The sequence below is a fragment of the Orycteropus afer genome, unplaced genomic scaffold (genome assembly GCF_000298275.1).
Source record: "Orycteropus afer afer isolate SDZICR_OR568_19922 unplaced genomic scaffold, OryAfe1.0 scaffold00001, whole genome shotgun sequence".
Classification (NCBI taxonomy): domain Eukaryota; kingdom Metazoa; phylum Chordata; class Mammalia; order Tubulidentata; family Orycteropodidae; genus Orycteropus; species Orycteropus afer.
This window is the reverse complement of record NW_006921588.1, coordinates 28,879,146-28,896,397: the sequence shown is the minus strand read 5'-3', so window position 1 is coordinate 28,896,397 and position 17,252 is coordinate 28,879,146. Positions and strand designations below refer to the sequence as shown.

The following is a 17,252-nucleotide window of genomic DNA, read 5'->3' as shown; positions in this document are numbered from 1 at the left end:
GGAAATGTTTATTTGCTTCAGTCAGCCACTGGCAAAATGCCTGTCTGCAATGAGACTGTTCTTTGGTCGCTCTGTGCTGCTGATTGGAAAGCACAGAGAAAAAGCCTGAGGGGAAATGCTGCCCCTCTTTACACTGGGAGGCGCTGTGAGTACAGACCGGGGCTGGACCCAGTACCAAGGGCAGACAAGACAGCACCCCCTGCGTGGTGCAAATGTTTAACATGCTCAGCTGCTAAGTGAAAGGTTAGAGGGTTGAGTCCACCCAGAAGCACCTCAGAAGAAAGGCCTGGCAATCTACTTGCAAAAAACTCAGCCTTTAAAAACCCTGTGGAGCACAATTCTACTCTGACACACAGGATCGCCAGGAGTCAGAATCGACTTAATTGCGACTGGTGGGTGTGGTGGTGGCTTTAAATGCTCAACTAACTGAAATCAGAGAGCTAGAGTCCACAGGATTAGGGATCAAAGCTCCCTAGGATAGTTTTTTAATCATCCATCACAAGACATTCCCTGTCACCTCAGCTTCACTGCCCAGACAAGAAAGACAACACAGTCCTTCCCAACACTGCCACACACCACTCTTCAAGAAGTACTCAGGCTGCCCTGCTGGGTTTAGCCAGGGCCAGCAGAGGAGAAGAAACACAGCAAGTTACAGCACACAATGAGCACGAGCCAAGCCAGTCTCAGCATTGGGGGACCGTCCTTTGACAACAGTGCTCACTCCACATTTCATCCCTGACTGGCAGTACGGTGGAGCAAACATGTGCTCCTTCCTTCCTCTGTCACTTCTTAGTGCTGGCACAGACCAGGGCACCTGGTTCTCCCTTTCCATTCCAGGTTAGCTCCTTCACAACTCAAGAGGAAGGCCAGCTCCAAAAGAGCAGAAGGTAACATCTAAGTATCCCCTGCATTTGTTAGGTTTTTCTTTCAGATAAAATCTTCTGTGCCTAATCTGCAATCTCAGACTAGACAGATGAATGTTTTCATTTATTCCATTGACAGTTATTGAGCCCCTATTATTACTATGTCCCTGCGTGGCACCAACTGAGAGGTCGGTGGTTTGAACCTACCCACCGGCACTGTGGAAGACAAACACCATGGAAAACAGCCTTAGGGAGCTCATTTCTATTGTGTAACACACATGTGAGGCCGCCGTGAGTTGGAATCAACTTGATGACAGAGGGTTTAGTTTGGGTTATAATGACTATGCTGGCCACCGTACAGAAGGCAAGGATAACAGGATGAGCTTGCCTAGTACAGAGAATACAACGTATGCAAACCACCATTACACAAAGCATTAAGGGTCAGAAGAGACGTAAATCAAGTTCAGGGTGGTTGGGGGTGGGTGTGCTGCTTTCTTTGGTCTTATGAAACAGCATGGTAGAAGGAGTAGCTCATGAAGAAATCTGAATTTTGAGCCAAATCATGTAGATTCCACTACACAGATGGTGACAGGGAGGGCGTTCTAGACCTGTGCGTCAGTATGAGGTATAACAAAGGAGCTGATTTGATGAAGAGCTTTTCCACCTCAATGCTTAGCTTGGCCTCACCCAAGGTTTTAGGGGCACAGGAGGCTAAGAAACATGTTAATGATGAAAGCCCAATTTAGATGGGCAGATCTAATTTGGCTCCAAGTTGCTAAGCTGCATTAAGCTGTTTATCCACATTATGCAAATGTAATTAACTCTCATCAGAATTACAGCACATCCCACAAAGAAGAAAAAGTGATCATATTTAAACAAAGTCAGATACAAACAATAACCCTTCCAGAAATAAAGGGGAAAAGTACATGGAGAATGGAGGAGGGTTCTTCTGGTTTAAAAACAAAAAAAACACTAGTTACCTGCCATGGCTCCAGCTGCAAGGAGATTTAAACCTCCCACGTGTCCGTTTTCATCAGCCAGAAGTAGTTTGCAATGAGCATAAACAGGAAAATAGATTGCAGAGAAGGGAATGTCTCGGAGGAAACACGCTTTGGCACCCTGTCACACAACGAGGAAATAGTGCAAAACAGTTGTATAAACAAAGTGAATGCCCAAGTGGGATCCAGGGGGCTCTGGGTAACAAGCCAGGCATCCCTCAAACAGCACAAGGACTGATGTGGAAGTGAAACGGGGACCAGTGGGGAGTAGGGGAATATGCGTGGCTCAAAGTTTGAGAAAGCATGGTGGGTCCTGGAGTCCTCAAGTTAATAGCTGGGTAATGATATTATTCATACAACTAAGACTTTTCTTGAAATTCCAGTAAAGATTTGATTTTTAAGGTAAATAAAAATTCAGTTTTCAAACCTACAGGTTGCTGTTCTGTTTGGCTTTGGTGGGGGCCGCAAAGAGACTTGAAATCCCAAAATTCATAGCTTGATTCCAAAGCAACTGGTAAAGGCAGCCAAAAAACCAATTCAAGCCACATCGGCTTAGAGTCACCACAGTGTAGCAGCAGAAACTACAGGCAGTGGTAACAGAGTGGGACAGTGACTATTTAGAGTGGGGGAAACCACAAGTCTATGTCCTGAACGGCAGACAGTAGGAGCAACCCAGACAGAAAACTTCAGCAGGAGGTTCCCATGGAGAGAAAACCACCCAGAGACAGCCGTCTCAGTGGCAGGGGCCTCACAAACACCTTCCACAGCTTTGTCACCAGCCCACGCTAGCCCACTGTCCTGGGCTCTGCTGAGCCAGAACAGGCCACCTTTGGCACTTATTCCACTAATAGCTCTGCTTTCAAAAGGCAAATTCAAACATTAAAATAAAAAAAATAAATCCAGGACTCTCTAAGGGATAATATCATCCATTCAGCTCTCAAAGGGAATTCCAGAAACGACAGACGTCAAGGGAGAGAGGTAAAACAACGTAAAAACTCTCTGGAGAGCGACAGCATTGGCTTGCTACTTTCCAAAGATCTCTGTAGCTGGGTTTCCTCCATAGGGGTTCTAAGCCCGCACATCTATACAGAAGGAGACTGCCACATCTGCCTCCCAAAGAGCAGCGGGTGGGCTCGAACCCCGACACTTCTGGTTAGCAGCCGAGAACTTAACCACTGCACCACCAGGGCTCCTTTGGGTAACTCTAATCTAGAGAATTTTTCATTTCTAATTTGCAACTACAGAAACAAATTTACACCTTACTGCAGTGACGGATCTATAAATAAATCAGATGCTTTGGAACCACGGTTATCTAAGAGGCTTCACCTAGGTATTCCCTCTTAGACCAGGCAAAGGAACAGAAAGAAAGAAATGCTCTTCTTCCTTGTTTAAGAAAAATAATAGCTTCTGCTCCATTACATCTCATCTGTAATGATGAGAGGAAGTATACCTGCAGGGAAGGGATCTGTTGACTGGCATTTTGCTAAGATACAGTACACCCTGTTTGGTCTCTCTTTTTTTTAATGGAATTCATTATTGACAAATCCCACCACTTAACTTCTTAAAGACCTGAATCCTACTAAACTCTACTACTGTTTCACTGTGGTCAAATTATTAAAACAAAGAGAAGTTCCTACTGGGAAGGTAACAATAGAGATAACTCGGAATTCAAAATAAACATAAGACTATTTTGAAGTCCGAAACCAGCCCACAGAGAACACCAAAGAAACTTCATGAACTCCCATAAAATGAGGAAGGCTGCGAGCCTGAGGCCAGCAGGTCTGCGGGCGGGCCTCCCTGCTGGCTCCTCTGTGAAAGCCAAAAGACAACAGGAAAGCGTGTTTGCGTCCTGATTTTTCCCTTTTGTTTGATTTTTATACACCAGGGACCACCCTGCTAGACAAGACTGCTTTTCAGTTTGGGGGTAGGCACTGGTTTCCGTATTCTTTCACATTTACCCCAGTAGGTTACAAGCTCTCTACTGAGACAGCCCGTGGACTCTACCCACCTTATACAGACCAAAAATGCCCAGGTCTCGGAGCACATTCAGGGCGCTGACTCTGGGTCCTGTGGTGATCTCTCCAGCCACCTGCAGGCGAATCTTCACTATCTCCAGTGGGTTAGTAAAGATAACCTGGGAGCCTCCAGCCTGAAGACAAGAGAAGAGAGACAGGGGCATTTTTCCACACTGGAGCCAAGTGGCCAACAAAAAAAATCCAGGAAAGTCTCATTTTACCACCTATACCACCCTCTTCACGGAATGAGTGCCAGATGCTCTGGGTGATACTTTCTCAGGCTAATCTGTGTCTCAGTTTGTTTCTATTTGAAAAATTAAGACTATTTCTCAGACCAATCTTCTGATGGCTGCCCCAACCCCATCAAAATAGCTAAACAAAAAACTCATTTGGAAACCAAAAGCGAAGCCAGATGCTGCAGCGGGGGAGCTCCCTCAACAAAAAGGTAAAGACCTTGCTCCGAGGGAGGTTCGAGGTTCGGTATCACAGAGGCCATCTCTGGCTCAAATCCTAAAACGTATTATCCTAAGCAGAGCTCTGAGACAGGTACACCCACAAAAAAGGAGAGAATTTAGAAAGGCAAATTCCAGTATAATTCTGAGATAAAACCAGAAAAATTCTTCAAGGCAGAGCTTGGAAATGGAGCTTCCAGTTACCATGAGCACGACACCCACCAATCAAAGTCACATTCCACACTCTCCAGTGGCGAGTGACCGAGATCTGAATGTGGATCATGAGAATGTATTTGCATCTGAAATCTGTTAACTGGTAGACAGATGGGAGGGAAAAAAGATGTTTAACAAAACTGCTACTAACTCTTTTTTTGGTTTCTGTAAGAAAGAAAAAAATGTGTGTACAATAGATATACGTGTATGACCATGAATATATGGGTTTTTTTCATTCATTTATACAGTGGAAAATTCCCATTTGCGTATCTTCATCTCAAACTGTAGCTGTTTACATTATATAATCATAACCACATTCATAGATGAATTTTTAGAAAAAAATCTTAGAAAAATAAAGATCACTATTTAATTTGTCTGGAACTTTAAATATTCATAACACTTAAAAGGAAACCTGGATGGCAGATGTGCACTGTCCTTTATGTTTTGATGTTGACTACTATCTCATATGGGAGCTCTGGTAGCATAGTGGCTAAGACACTTGCCTGCTAACCAGACAGCTGGCGGTTCAAACCCACCAGCCATTCCTCGGAAGGAAGGCTGGGCAATCCTACTTCCGTAGTGATACTGCCTCGGAAACCCAAGGAGGGGTCGCTATGAGTCGGGGCCGACTCGACGGCACATAACAACAACAACTATCTCATACACAAAAGCCCATAGGCCGCATATTCATATCAGTTGTCATTAATATAATCATCTAATAAAAACTTCATATCATGTACATATAACATACATGAAATATGAAATGCATGCCACCTTGGGGCACTGTAATTCCACAAGCAGAGAAAGACCGTCAAATATCCATGCAGTGTTCCATGGCCCTTGAATTCTCGACTTTCTCACCTTCACATCCATTTCTCTAAAACTCACAGCCCTCCTAGATCCCCTTTGAAAAAGGACGGCAGAAACACATCTCAGCCCCTTCTCTTGTCCTGGGGCTATAACCCCTAACTACTCCTGTTCCAGTCCTGACCCCAACTCCAGTCAACATCCAGGACTGACAACACTGACGCTAGATCCCTTTCCTCTCCCCTGAGAAGCCTGTTGTCTCAGACTCCCCAGCGCCGCAATCCCATTTTGTCCACCAAGCAGAGAGGTGCAGTTTGCTGTCTTCCTCTCAGTTTCCCACAACTTCCCAACTCGACACTGGCACACAGGTCCCCGTACAACAACGCACTGACCCAATTTCACATGTTGATTTGCCTGCGTTTCTCTGTTAATCTGTCGCACTGCAGGCAAGAGGAAGCATTTCAATGTTTCAATCTAAGCAAACCATACTTCCAAAAGGATTGCTGGGTGATAAATTATGTTAAAATGATAATCTAAGTTATTGCTCCTGTAGCTTGTATTAAAGACCAAAAGCAATTGAAAAAGTTTACGACGTCCCTGAAATCTCTTGTTTAAATAATGGTTGCAAAGACTATCTTTGGAAAAATGCACTTTCTGTTCTAAAGCAGATTAAAATAAGAAAAAAGAAAAGAACCACAAGTTTTGATTCTAACCCTGAAAACTGGCCACCACCAGATGATGCCGTCCCGAGTGCCACTCATTAAATACACACATTACACTTACAAATATGTTCTTTCATGTTTTCAGTCATGAGTAAATGGTGACAGCCTGCAGAGCAGAGAGCACTCCACCTGCCTCCCCTCACCTTGCATGGCCTCCTTCCTCCTACTCCCACGGGCCCTTGGAAACAACTGCCATTTTACTGAGATTTGTACTCCTTTAATATTCTTCAAATTTCTTTCTGAGTGTATAAGAAACAGGTTTTCTACTAAAATTCAATACTGAAATGATACACTGTTCTCCATAATACTAAGTACCAACAATGTATTGGACATAACCACAAAACCAAACTAACATGCACTCATGACTTTTAAATATATACTGTAGCTTATGTGTGTTTATGTGTGTATATACAATCTAAAAGTGGGGGCAAACAATGACACGACAGCAAGTCACATCTAATGAGCAAGGCACACATCTATACGTGCCTATGTACGCTACTATATTTGAAGAAGGAAAACCTCTAGCAATTACAGAGTTGTAGTCTGTATATGCTTTAAAAAATAATACACATCTTTTTACAACCTAATGATAGGCCTAGGAATATATAGGCAAATGCTATCCAGAACACTAATTTAAGAAAAAAATTTAAGTGTGCTTTTTGTCTATGACTTTAGATGTTTATAACATTTAAAGGGAAACATACATGGCAAATCCACACTGTCCATTTTTAAACTCTGAAGTTACTATCTCATACATATTAACTGGAGACAGAGGAAGGGGAGTAAAATCTGAAATTCTTTCAATTATTCTATTAAGAAATCTAGCAATATACCACAACTGCCAACTACTCTGACCAGAAACACAAAAGGGGGTCCCCAGTTACAATGGGTGCAAAATGTAGAACAAAATTCAGATTCAAGAAAAGACCAGACTTACTGGTATGATAGAGACTAGAGGAACCCCTGAGAATACTGCCCTAAATCACTCCTCTAACTTAGAACTGAAGCCACTCCCAGAGGCCATCTCTCAGTCAAATAACAGACTGGTCTATAACACAGTTACATCCAAGAGGAATGTGCTCCTTAGAACAATCAACTATACAAGTCCAAAAAGGCAACATTTGCCCAAAAAGCAAAGGTGGAAAGGAAGGCAAGGAGGGACAGAGAAACCTGACGAATAGAAACAGGGAATCCAAGGTAGAAATGGGGAGAGCACTAACATATTGTGGGGACTGCCACCAATATCACAGAACAATTTGTGTACGAATTATTGAATGGAAAACTAATTTGTTATGTAAACTTTCACCTACAGCCTATAAAATGCTTTAAAAAAAAAACTAGCAATAATGGAATGAGAATTCTCACACCCTTTAACTGAGTGTTTCCCTCTGAAAAATAAATAGAGGGAAATATATTTAATTTGTTCTAAGATTATTGATTAGAAGCTCCTGGGTGGCACAAATGGTTAGGCACCAGGCTCCTAACCAGAGGATGGCGGTTCAAACCCACCCAGAGGCACCTCGGAAGGAAGGCCTGGTAATCTGCTCCCACAAGATCAAAGCCTTGAAAACCTTATGGAGCACAGTTCTAGTCTGCTCACAGGGGGTCACCATGAGTTGGAATTGTTAGTTGACAACAACTAACTAACAACAAGACTGTTGGTTATGTTGTCGTTGTTGTTGTTGTAGTCGTTGCTGGTCGCCTCTGTAGCTGTTCAGACTCATGGCAACCCTGTGACTGTGGAGCACAGCTGTTCCTCAGGGTTTTCAGGGCTGTGACTTTGTGAAGCAGATTGCCAGGCCTGCCTTCCAGGACATGGATTTTCAGCGGGGGAGCGGAAGCATTACTTACAGTAAATATAATCACTGAATATATGGAATTTCAGAAGTATTAAATTATAAAATAAAAATGTGGTAACTTTTCAATGAAAAAAAATAGTATTTATATTTGTACAAATGTGCTAATGTTTGCTATTTCTAATAGCAACAAAATTAAACAGAAAAAATTCAAATGCCCAGTAGGAAATGGTTAAATAGAAACTATAGTATGTTCATAATCAGATAATACAACTAGATAATAAAATCATGCCAAGTGACATTAAAAAAAAAAAAAAAAAAAACACTGCTTGAGTCAATTCTGACTCATAGTGACCCCCACTGGGTTTCCAAAGCTGTAAATATTTATGGAAGGAGATTGCCTCATCTTCCTCCCACAGAGCAGCTGATGGGTTTGAACCACCGACCTTCTAGTGAGCATCCAAATGCCTTCTAGTGAGCATCCAAATGCCTTCTAGTGAGCATCCAAATGCCTTACCCATGATGCCACCAGAGCTCCTTAAGTGACATAAGGAGAACCTAAAATATTAAATACATATTGGTAACAAATATATCAAAATATATCTAAGTTTACCAAAATCAGAATGATTTAAAGGAAAAATACAGGTTGCCCTGTGGAAAGAGAAATAAGTAGCTGGGAGGAAGTTTTTTCATAGCATACCCTACTGTACCTTTTAAATTCTAACTCATATGAAAACATTAACTGCCGGAGGGGGGGAAAAAGGCAGAAAGAGAACTGGTCTTAGAAACAATGGTTTCTTTATAGACTAGGTTTTCTCTCACACATTCTTCTCCATGGTAAATTTATACATGTCTAACACATTTGGAAAAAAAAAAAGAACTAGCTCATACTAGTTATCTGCGGCCCAAAATTTAAAAAAAAAAAAATTTAACCTATGTACATATGAACATCAAGAAAACCTAACCAAATATAGCTAGTGATCTGCAATCACACACCAAGATACATACAATTCAAAATTAAGCCACAATGGTATGCAGCTCCAGTCTTAAATGGACACTGCATAATTTGACATCTTGCTGCTTCTTTTACTGATGCTTATATTAGATAACATACTATTCATTCACTGTGGAGTTTTTTTCACCAAAACTAGCTTTTTACCCTCTAACTGCCATATTTCCCTCATAAATTTGCTGCTTATTTTATTAGAGAGGCAAGCTAATATTAAAACAGACTTAGGTGCTTTTATTTTTCAGCATTAAGTTGTCATTTCTTTGTTCTACAACTGAATTACAAAAGACACACATAAAAGAAAAAAATTTCATTTTGAATGAAGGTTACCCCTATAAGACAAATGGAAAGAATGTAAAAACCCATTTGACCTTGTGTCACTTAAAATAAATTAGAGAGAGAGAGACAGAGAGAGAAAATAAACCATCTAAGGCTGACAGCAAAAGTTAAGAGAAGAAAGATGTAATATTGAAATGTCACCACGCCTCCAATGTGCCTGAGGCTGAGGGGCTGCACACAGGATTAGGCCTGTCCGACCTCCTACCCTCACAATCCCACCCCAAGGGCAGAGTCCACAAAGAGGCTGGAGATGGAGCCCAGCTTGTGCCATGTCCCCTGTTTACTTCCTTCTTTGATCTGCTGTCCCCTTTAGTTTGAAACTATTTCCCTCCAACCACTACATTTCTAATCAGAGCAACTCATTATAACATCTTCCCTTACAGAGATGGATGAAAATCTAACTTCAATTTGTTGAAGGCCACACCAGCTTCTTGAATAGATGGACAAAATATGTGCATTTAAAATACCCAGACAAACTAATCAAAGTCACAGAATTAGCTGTCACTAGGACTGACCCAAGAGGAACAGAAAGAGATAGTGACTTTGTCTCACACACTGCCAACCAGTCTTAGATTCCTTTGTAAAGTAAAGGTAAATGCTATAGTCTTTTTAAAGTAGTCTAGAATGTTGTTGTTATGTGCCGTCGAGTCAACCCCGACTCATAGTGACCCCTCCTTGGGTTTCCGAGGCAGTTATCACTACGGAAGTAGGATTGCCCAACCTTCCTTCCGAGGAGTGGCTGGTGGGTTTGAACCGCCAGCCGTCTGATTAGTAGGCAAGTGTCTTAGCCACTATGCTACCAGAGCTCCCAGTCTAGAATAGTGATAGTTTAAAAGGAGTGAACTGCAGTAGGTTCCTCCATCAGTATGCCAAATGCTGATATAAGCCTGGGGGTTAGGACATGAACAGGTAGAACAACACATGCTCCTAAACACGGTAAGGGAGAGTCAAAGTTCCTGTGCACCTATTATAGGCCATTTAAAAAATAATAATTTTGCAGTAAAAATATATATAACAAAACATCTCCCGATTCAATTTTCACATGTAAAATGCTGTGACATTGACTCCGTTCATCATATTGCAACTATTACCATAATCCTTTTCCAAATTATTCCACCACCATTAACAGAAACTCAGTGCCCCCTAGCAACGACTCCCTTTTTCTCCCTCCATCCCATCCCTGGTAACCACTAATCCACTTTGGTCTCTATGTTGTTACTGTTTTCCAATTATTGATTATGTTTTCATTAATCACTTTTCTGTCTATTCCAACTCGGTGACCCTGTATCAATTTCAACTCATAGTAAGTCAATATATTTGCCTATTTCATATAAGTGGGATCATATTTTTCTTCTGTGACTGACTTATTTCACTCAGTATAATGTTTTTAAGGTTCATCCATGTTGTTGCATGTATCAGAACTTCTCTTTACGGCTGAATAATCTTTACCACATTTTGCTTATCCATTCATCTGTTGACTGTCATAGCCATTTTTGACATAAATATAAAAGAACTTTTAACTTGTGTGATTAAAAAAAAATCAACTCACTGCTATAGAGTTGGCTCTGACTTATAGCAACCCCTCCTTGGGTATCCAAGGCATTATCACTACAGAAGTAGACTGACCAATCTTCCTGCCGAGGAGTGGCTGGTGGGTTTGAACCGCCAGCCTTCTGGTTAGCAGTCAAATGCCTTAGGTGCTGTAAGTATACAGGCATAAGGAACCACATGAATTCTTGGGGATGCAAACTGGAGGAGGTGTTTCCAAATAACTCTCTAGAGATGTGTGTGCAAGCTTAGCTTCCTGAGAAATATACAGATGCTTTTTTTTTAAGCTTCTCAAGCAGGTTTCTTTTATTTCTACTTGGGAAGTAAAAATGGAGACAGTGTGGATTAAAGAGCCACCAAGCAACTGCTTCCTAGACTTCTTCAACACAGGGATCCGGCTAGCTATAAATCCTGGACCCAAGATTAGTAAATACTCCCAATGACAAGTGAGCCCCTCGGTGTACCTGTATGTGTGAGCGTTTATGTGTGCCCATGTGTAGGCAAAGGGATGAAGCATGGGACAGCAGAAAGACTGTCGGTTTGGAAAGCTATTGACCTAGGTTGTTACTGACTTTGTAAACTTGGATAGGTTTACTACCCCATTCCTTGCTTCTTACTATAAAATCAGGCATGCCAACAACTGCCGTACCTACCTCACAGAGCTCCTGTGCATTAACTAAAGGGAAAACATGATGCAGACTGGAAGCAAGATACAAAGGGAAGGTATGCTCGGACAGGACTGAGGAGACCTACCAGCAACACGAGGGAATTATGTTAGCCCTTTGCTGAGCAATAAATAACTTTTGGGTTTTATGACTTCTGTTCACTCACAAATAAACACTCTCTGATATAGGTAATGCAGTCAATCAGGTAAACGGAAAACCAACCTCTGTTGATAGTTTAACAATATAAAAAAAAAAAAAAACAGGTACTTACCAGAGAGACATTTATAAAGTATCCATAAGTCAATCCATTTAGACTTTAGACCTTTCTGTTTTGTTGACTTGCAAAGACATCTAAATCCATTCCCACTTACATTCCTGGATATGCCCAAGAAACTCTAACTGGTTTTCTTTCAAAAATCACCACAGACACCATTAAGAAAAAGAACAGACAAGACAGAGCCTGGGAAAAAATACGCATGACATACATATCTGACAAAAGACTCCATCCAGAATCTATAAACAATTCCTACAAGTCAATAATAATTGTAAAAAATAATGATAATAAAATGAACAACCTAATAAAACACAGAACACATGAAAAGATGTTCAACATCTTCTGGTGTCAGGAAAATGCACACTGAAACTACAATAAGATACCATTTGATACAGACTGTTGTTATATGCTGTGGAGTCGGATCCCACTCATAGCAACCCCTCCTTGGGTTTCTGAGGTGGTATCACTACCGAAGTAGATTGCCCAACCTTCCTTCCAAAGAGTGGCTGGTGGGTTTGAACCACCAGCCTTCTGGTTAGCAGTCAAGTGCCTTAGGCACTAAGCTACCAGAGCTCCCTTGATATTGACTAGAATGATTAAAATCTAAAGCCTATCAAATACACCACTGCTAAGACTATAAAATGTTTCATCCACTTTGGAGAACTAACTGGCAGTTTCTTATAAGTTAAGCACACGACTACTCTATTTAACTCTTAGATAGTCACCAAAGGAAAAGGAAAACCTAGGTTGACAAAAATATTTGTACGTGAATGTTTATAGCAGCCTTATTTATAACAGTTGCCAAGAACTGGAAACAACCCAAATGTCCATCAACAGGAGAATGAACACACAAGTTATGGTTTATTTATAGAATGGAATAATACTCAGCCAAATATAAAGGACAAACTACGGATAATTGAAACAAGGATGAATCTCAAAAACACTATGTTAAACAAAAGAAGCCATCCACTGAAGAATGCATTTTGCATAATTCCATTTATATGAAACCCAAGAAAATACAAAACTGGTGACAGAAATCAGAACCTGACCGCCTGGATGAGGGGGAGAGAAGGAGTGGAGGAAGCATGAGTGCATTTTCTGGGCGGAAATGTTCCATATCTTGTTTCGGGTGGTTGTTACATGAGTGAACAGCATTACTAAAGTTCACGCCATGTTTCTGGTTCATTTTTTGTATGTTAATTATACCTAAATAAACAAATAAATATACACATACATATCTAGAATTTTAAAAAAGAAAGAAAAGCCACTGCAAAGCTGAATGGACTCATCTAGATTTGTTTTGACACAAGGAAAAGGGCCCTAGTTTGATTCCCGAAGAATCTAGGTATACATCAAAGAGAAATACAAACACATCTCCACACAGAAACTAGACCATGAATGTTCACAGCAGCACTATTCATACTAGTCAAAAGGCAGAGACAACCCAAGTGTTTATCAACTGATGAAAGGATTTAAAAATGTAGGCGGTCCCCAGATTATGACCAAGTTCCCTTCTTAAATCAGTTTTTAAGTCAGATTTATACATAAGTCAGAACAATTAGGTATAGTTCTCATGTAACATCAGTTAGTCAAATGTTTGTCTTAATATATAGCATATAATATACTTTTCCATAAGGAGTTCTGGTGGCATAGTGCCTAAGGCATTTGACTGTTAACCAGAAAACTGGTGGTTCAAACCCCACCAGCCACTCTGTGCAAGAAGACTGGGCAATCTACTTTCATAAAGATTTACCACTTTGGAAAGCCAAAGGGGGTAACTATGAGTTGGAATTGACTCAATGGCAGTAAGAGTTTTTTGGTATCTTTTATGCATAAAAAACATTAAAGAAACATACACTAAAACACTTTAATATAGTAACAATAATAATGTTTTCATGCATGTCGTAAAGTGCCCATTTGTTATGACGAACCGTTGCAGGTACCTTGAATTTTTTATATAGAGGGTTTGGTGTGTGTGTGTGTGGGGGGGGGTTGGTTTGTAACTATGGGTTGTAAGTAAATCAGACATTGGTAACCCAGGGACTGCCTGTGTATCTAATACAATAGGATATTATCTGGCCACAGGAACAAATGAAGTACTGACACATGCCACAACTGAACTTTGAAAACATTATGCTAAGTGAAAGAAGCCAGTTACAAAAGACTACATATTATATAATGACACTTATGTGAAATGCTCAGAATAGGTGCATGTGGCAGCATAGTGGCTAAGGCACTTGACTGCTAACCAGAAGGCTGGCAGTTCAAATCCACCAGCCACTCCTCGGAAGGAAGATGGGGCAGTCTACTTCTGTAGTGATACTGCCTCGGAAACCCAAGGAGGGGTCGCTATGAGTCGGGTCCGACTGGACGGCACATAACAACAACAACAACAACAACATAGAGACACAAGAATATTAGAGGTTGCCTAAGGCTGCAGGGAGTACCGGGAGGTAACAGCTAAAGGGGTCTGGGTTTCTTTCTGGAGTGATAAAAATTGTCCACAATTCATCATGGTGGTAACTGTGAATATACTAAAAAACACTAATTATACACTTTAAATGGATGGATTATATGGTATGGAAATTATATCTCAACAAAGCTGTTATTTTAAAAATCTGAGAAACACAGTGGGTATTCAATGAAGGAGAGAATGAATAAATAGTAGGGTGAATGAACAGTAACAAATGCCAAGTGTGAAAGAAGACAGATTTGGAGACAGAAGTGGTTTAAATCTCAGCTTTGCCATTTATTAGCTGATAGATCTCACTGAGCTTTTAGCTTGTTCAACACCAATTGGGAACAGTAATGAGATAATGCCTATAAAGAGTTTAGTCCAATGCAAAACACTCAAGAAATGGTAGCTACCTTACGATTAATTATAATCATAAGCACATATTTTCTTTGGTGATGTGGAGAAACGATGCAAATCACGGAAAGGAATTCTATTTCCAAATTATCACAGTGAAACATGATGAAAGTTTTATTTGATGAGAATTAGTAGGAACTACCTTTTTACTATGAAATATAAAAATATTCTAAGTCTGGTTCCCTTACAAGAACAAACTCCAAATACTTCTCAGCTTTGACAGTCAAACTGAACGAGGGAATGCCCCTGCTGCTCATTAGGAATCTAGCGGAAGGTCTGTTGTTGCTCTTAGTTGCTGAGTCAATTCTGACTTAAGATGACCCCATGTGGTCCGAGCAGGACTGTGCTCCAAAGGGTCCTCCAGGGCTGTGATCTTCTGGAAGCAGATCGTCAAGCCTGTCTTCCAAGGTACCTGAGGGTAGGTTCAAACTGCCAGTCTTTCAGCTAGCAATCAAGCACTTAACCATTTGCACCACCCAGGCAGTTGAGAACTACATTAAGATAAAAAACCAGCGTCAGTGATAGTAGTAGTGTTTTCGTTAAGTTGGATAGTACGTTCTTGGATACTCATTTACTTTTCTTTATCCATGTAAGTACATATTCTTTTTCATGTATCAAATATCACATACTTTTGAAAATAAAACAAACAACAAAAAAAATTTGCTAATGCCTAAGGACCAGAGATTTCTATTTCTTGGCTACTTTATGATCTTGTCACTGAACACCAATTTTCCTAAAGGGCAATATAATCATTTTCATAGAGTTGGAGCCAAGGGTTTTTCCTCCCACATATAGAGAACTTAAGTCACAGCCCTAACTAATCTTTCTCCTAGGAACAAACCTATAAAGTCAATACTGACCACTCCAAATCTTGAGCCATTACTTCCTAATTTATCTTCATTACGTTACTGCATTACATACATCTTTGAAAGTAGGTACATTTGGAAGAACAGCAGCACTCTTTCTACCTGATGGCACTGACAGCATTCAAACACCCACAGGGACAACGTACATTATATAATCACCATGTCCAAGGATGGTGAAGATTCTTAGGATTAGGATCAAGGCAGCCACTCTTTCTAGTGTTGACCTGATGGTTGTTTACCAAGTATCACCCAAGGAAAAAGAATGTTCCCATACGCCACAGTGCCTGATCGTTTATAAAGACAGACTCTTCTTTTTCTGTTGAAATACACAGACTTTAGGGAGAGGTAACCAATTAAGCTTTAATAATCATTGATACCATAGTGTGATTCAATTCTATCAGTAGGAACTCAATACATGTGCATTTTCTTTCCTCTCTGAACTAGGAGATTGAGAGGGGAGGGGAAGCAGAAAATCATTCTGCCTAGAGCCCAACCTGACTATTTTTCAGGCTGTCCATTTCCAGCTAGACAATCCATCAAAGCTTCCAGAAATGAGTCATGATTAAGAAAGAGATTTAGAATGTCAGCACAACCCTCAAGGCACCTCAGACTTCAATAGACATTCCCAAAGTTCAAACCTATAAACAGGGCCCGTACCTAGAAGAACAAAAGGACCAAATATCTGATGTGTTTTAAACACTTAGGTCACATGTCAGAATGAGAACAGGTCAGTTTCATGGGCAAAAACATCAGGATATCACAAATGGAAACAGAAATAATTAGCCACATGAAACACAAGAGTATGACTTAGAAGACATCTGGTAAATGAATGCACATGCTATGGTAAAAAGGAAGTAGGATGCTTCCTAACCAAACAGAAACTAAAACTACTGAGAAATATATCTGCGCTACGCAAACTTCTCTCATTAGAAGAGAGACAACTGCAGCATCTAATTGGGGTAAAGGGAGAGAAGAAATTTTATTTTGGAGGATCCACCTAAGCAACGGTCTACTTGAACCATTACTGTCCTTCACAAAACAAAACATTCAAAGCAGTTTTCTTCCTCAGAATTTGCACACATACATGCATGCATGCACACACACACACACACACACACACACCCACCCCCACAAGCCACCTCCTTCCACAAGAACTTTGGTCGTAGACAGGTGAGTAATCAGGTATGTGCCATGCTGACAAATCTCATCACCAAGAACCTGAAGGTGCCTCTCCCTCTGACCCTCAGGGCATCTTCCCTGAATTAAAAGCTAAAAAGGTCATCAGCCTCATCACCTCAGGTTCCACAACCATCTGAGGAGGTTTTAGCCACGCCTGTCAGCCAGTTCAACTGGAAGTTATTACTGTTTTCAGGAACAAAGGGACCAAACTGATCTTAAACAAATCACAAATTACCAAATGTGAAACGAATTACAAATAAAATTCGTTGAGCTGCAAACTTACATTTGAAAATTGATCTAAATCCAGTATCATGCTCACACTTAAGTGACAGAAACTTTGTGTTCTAAGTAAATATAATATGAACCTCTGGGTTCAGAATTGTTGTCAATAGCCTCAATATATAGTTAAGTTGTTTGGCACACCTTCCTGACCCTGAGCAAGGAAAAGCAGAATTACACCATAATGTCTTACTCGGTCCTACACCTGAAATATAAGGGCCCAATTATTCAGTCATCTCACAGTTGTTTTAAAGTTCCAGTCAATATAAATGTATGGTAACTCCACGTATGGTACTCTATTTTCTGTGATAATTTAAGAGTAATCAGAATTGAGAACTTTATTAAAAAAAAAAAATAG

The 17,252-nt window shown here is 40.6% G+C and overlaps 1 protein-coding gene across 1 annotated transcript in view; it reads right to left on the bottom strand.

Annotated features, from left to right (window-relative positions):
- SLC25A12 (solute carrier family 25 member 12) overlaps positions 1-17,252 on the bottom strand; it is a 117,494-nt gene that overhangs the window by 3,596 nt on the left and 96,646 nt on the right. The window contains exons 14-15 of the mRNA XM_007942774.2: positions 3,870-4,010; positions 1,844-1,982 (exon numbers count right to left, since the gene is read on the bottom strand). Coding sequence (XP_007940965.2) covers positions 1,844-1,982; positions 3,870-4,010 — 280 coding nt within the window. The remainder of the gene's footprint in view (positions 1-1,843; positions 1,983-3,869; positions 4,011-17,252) is intronic.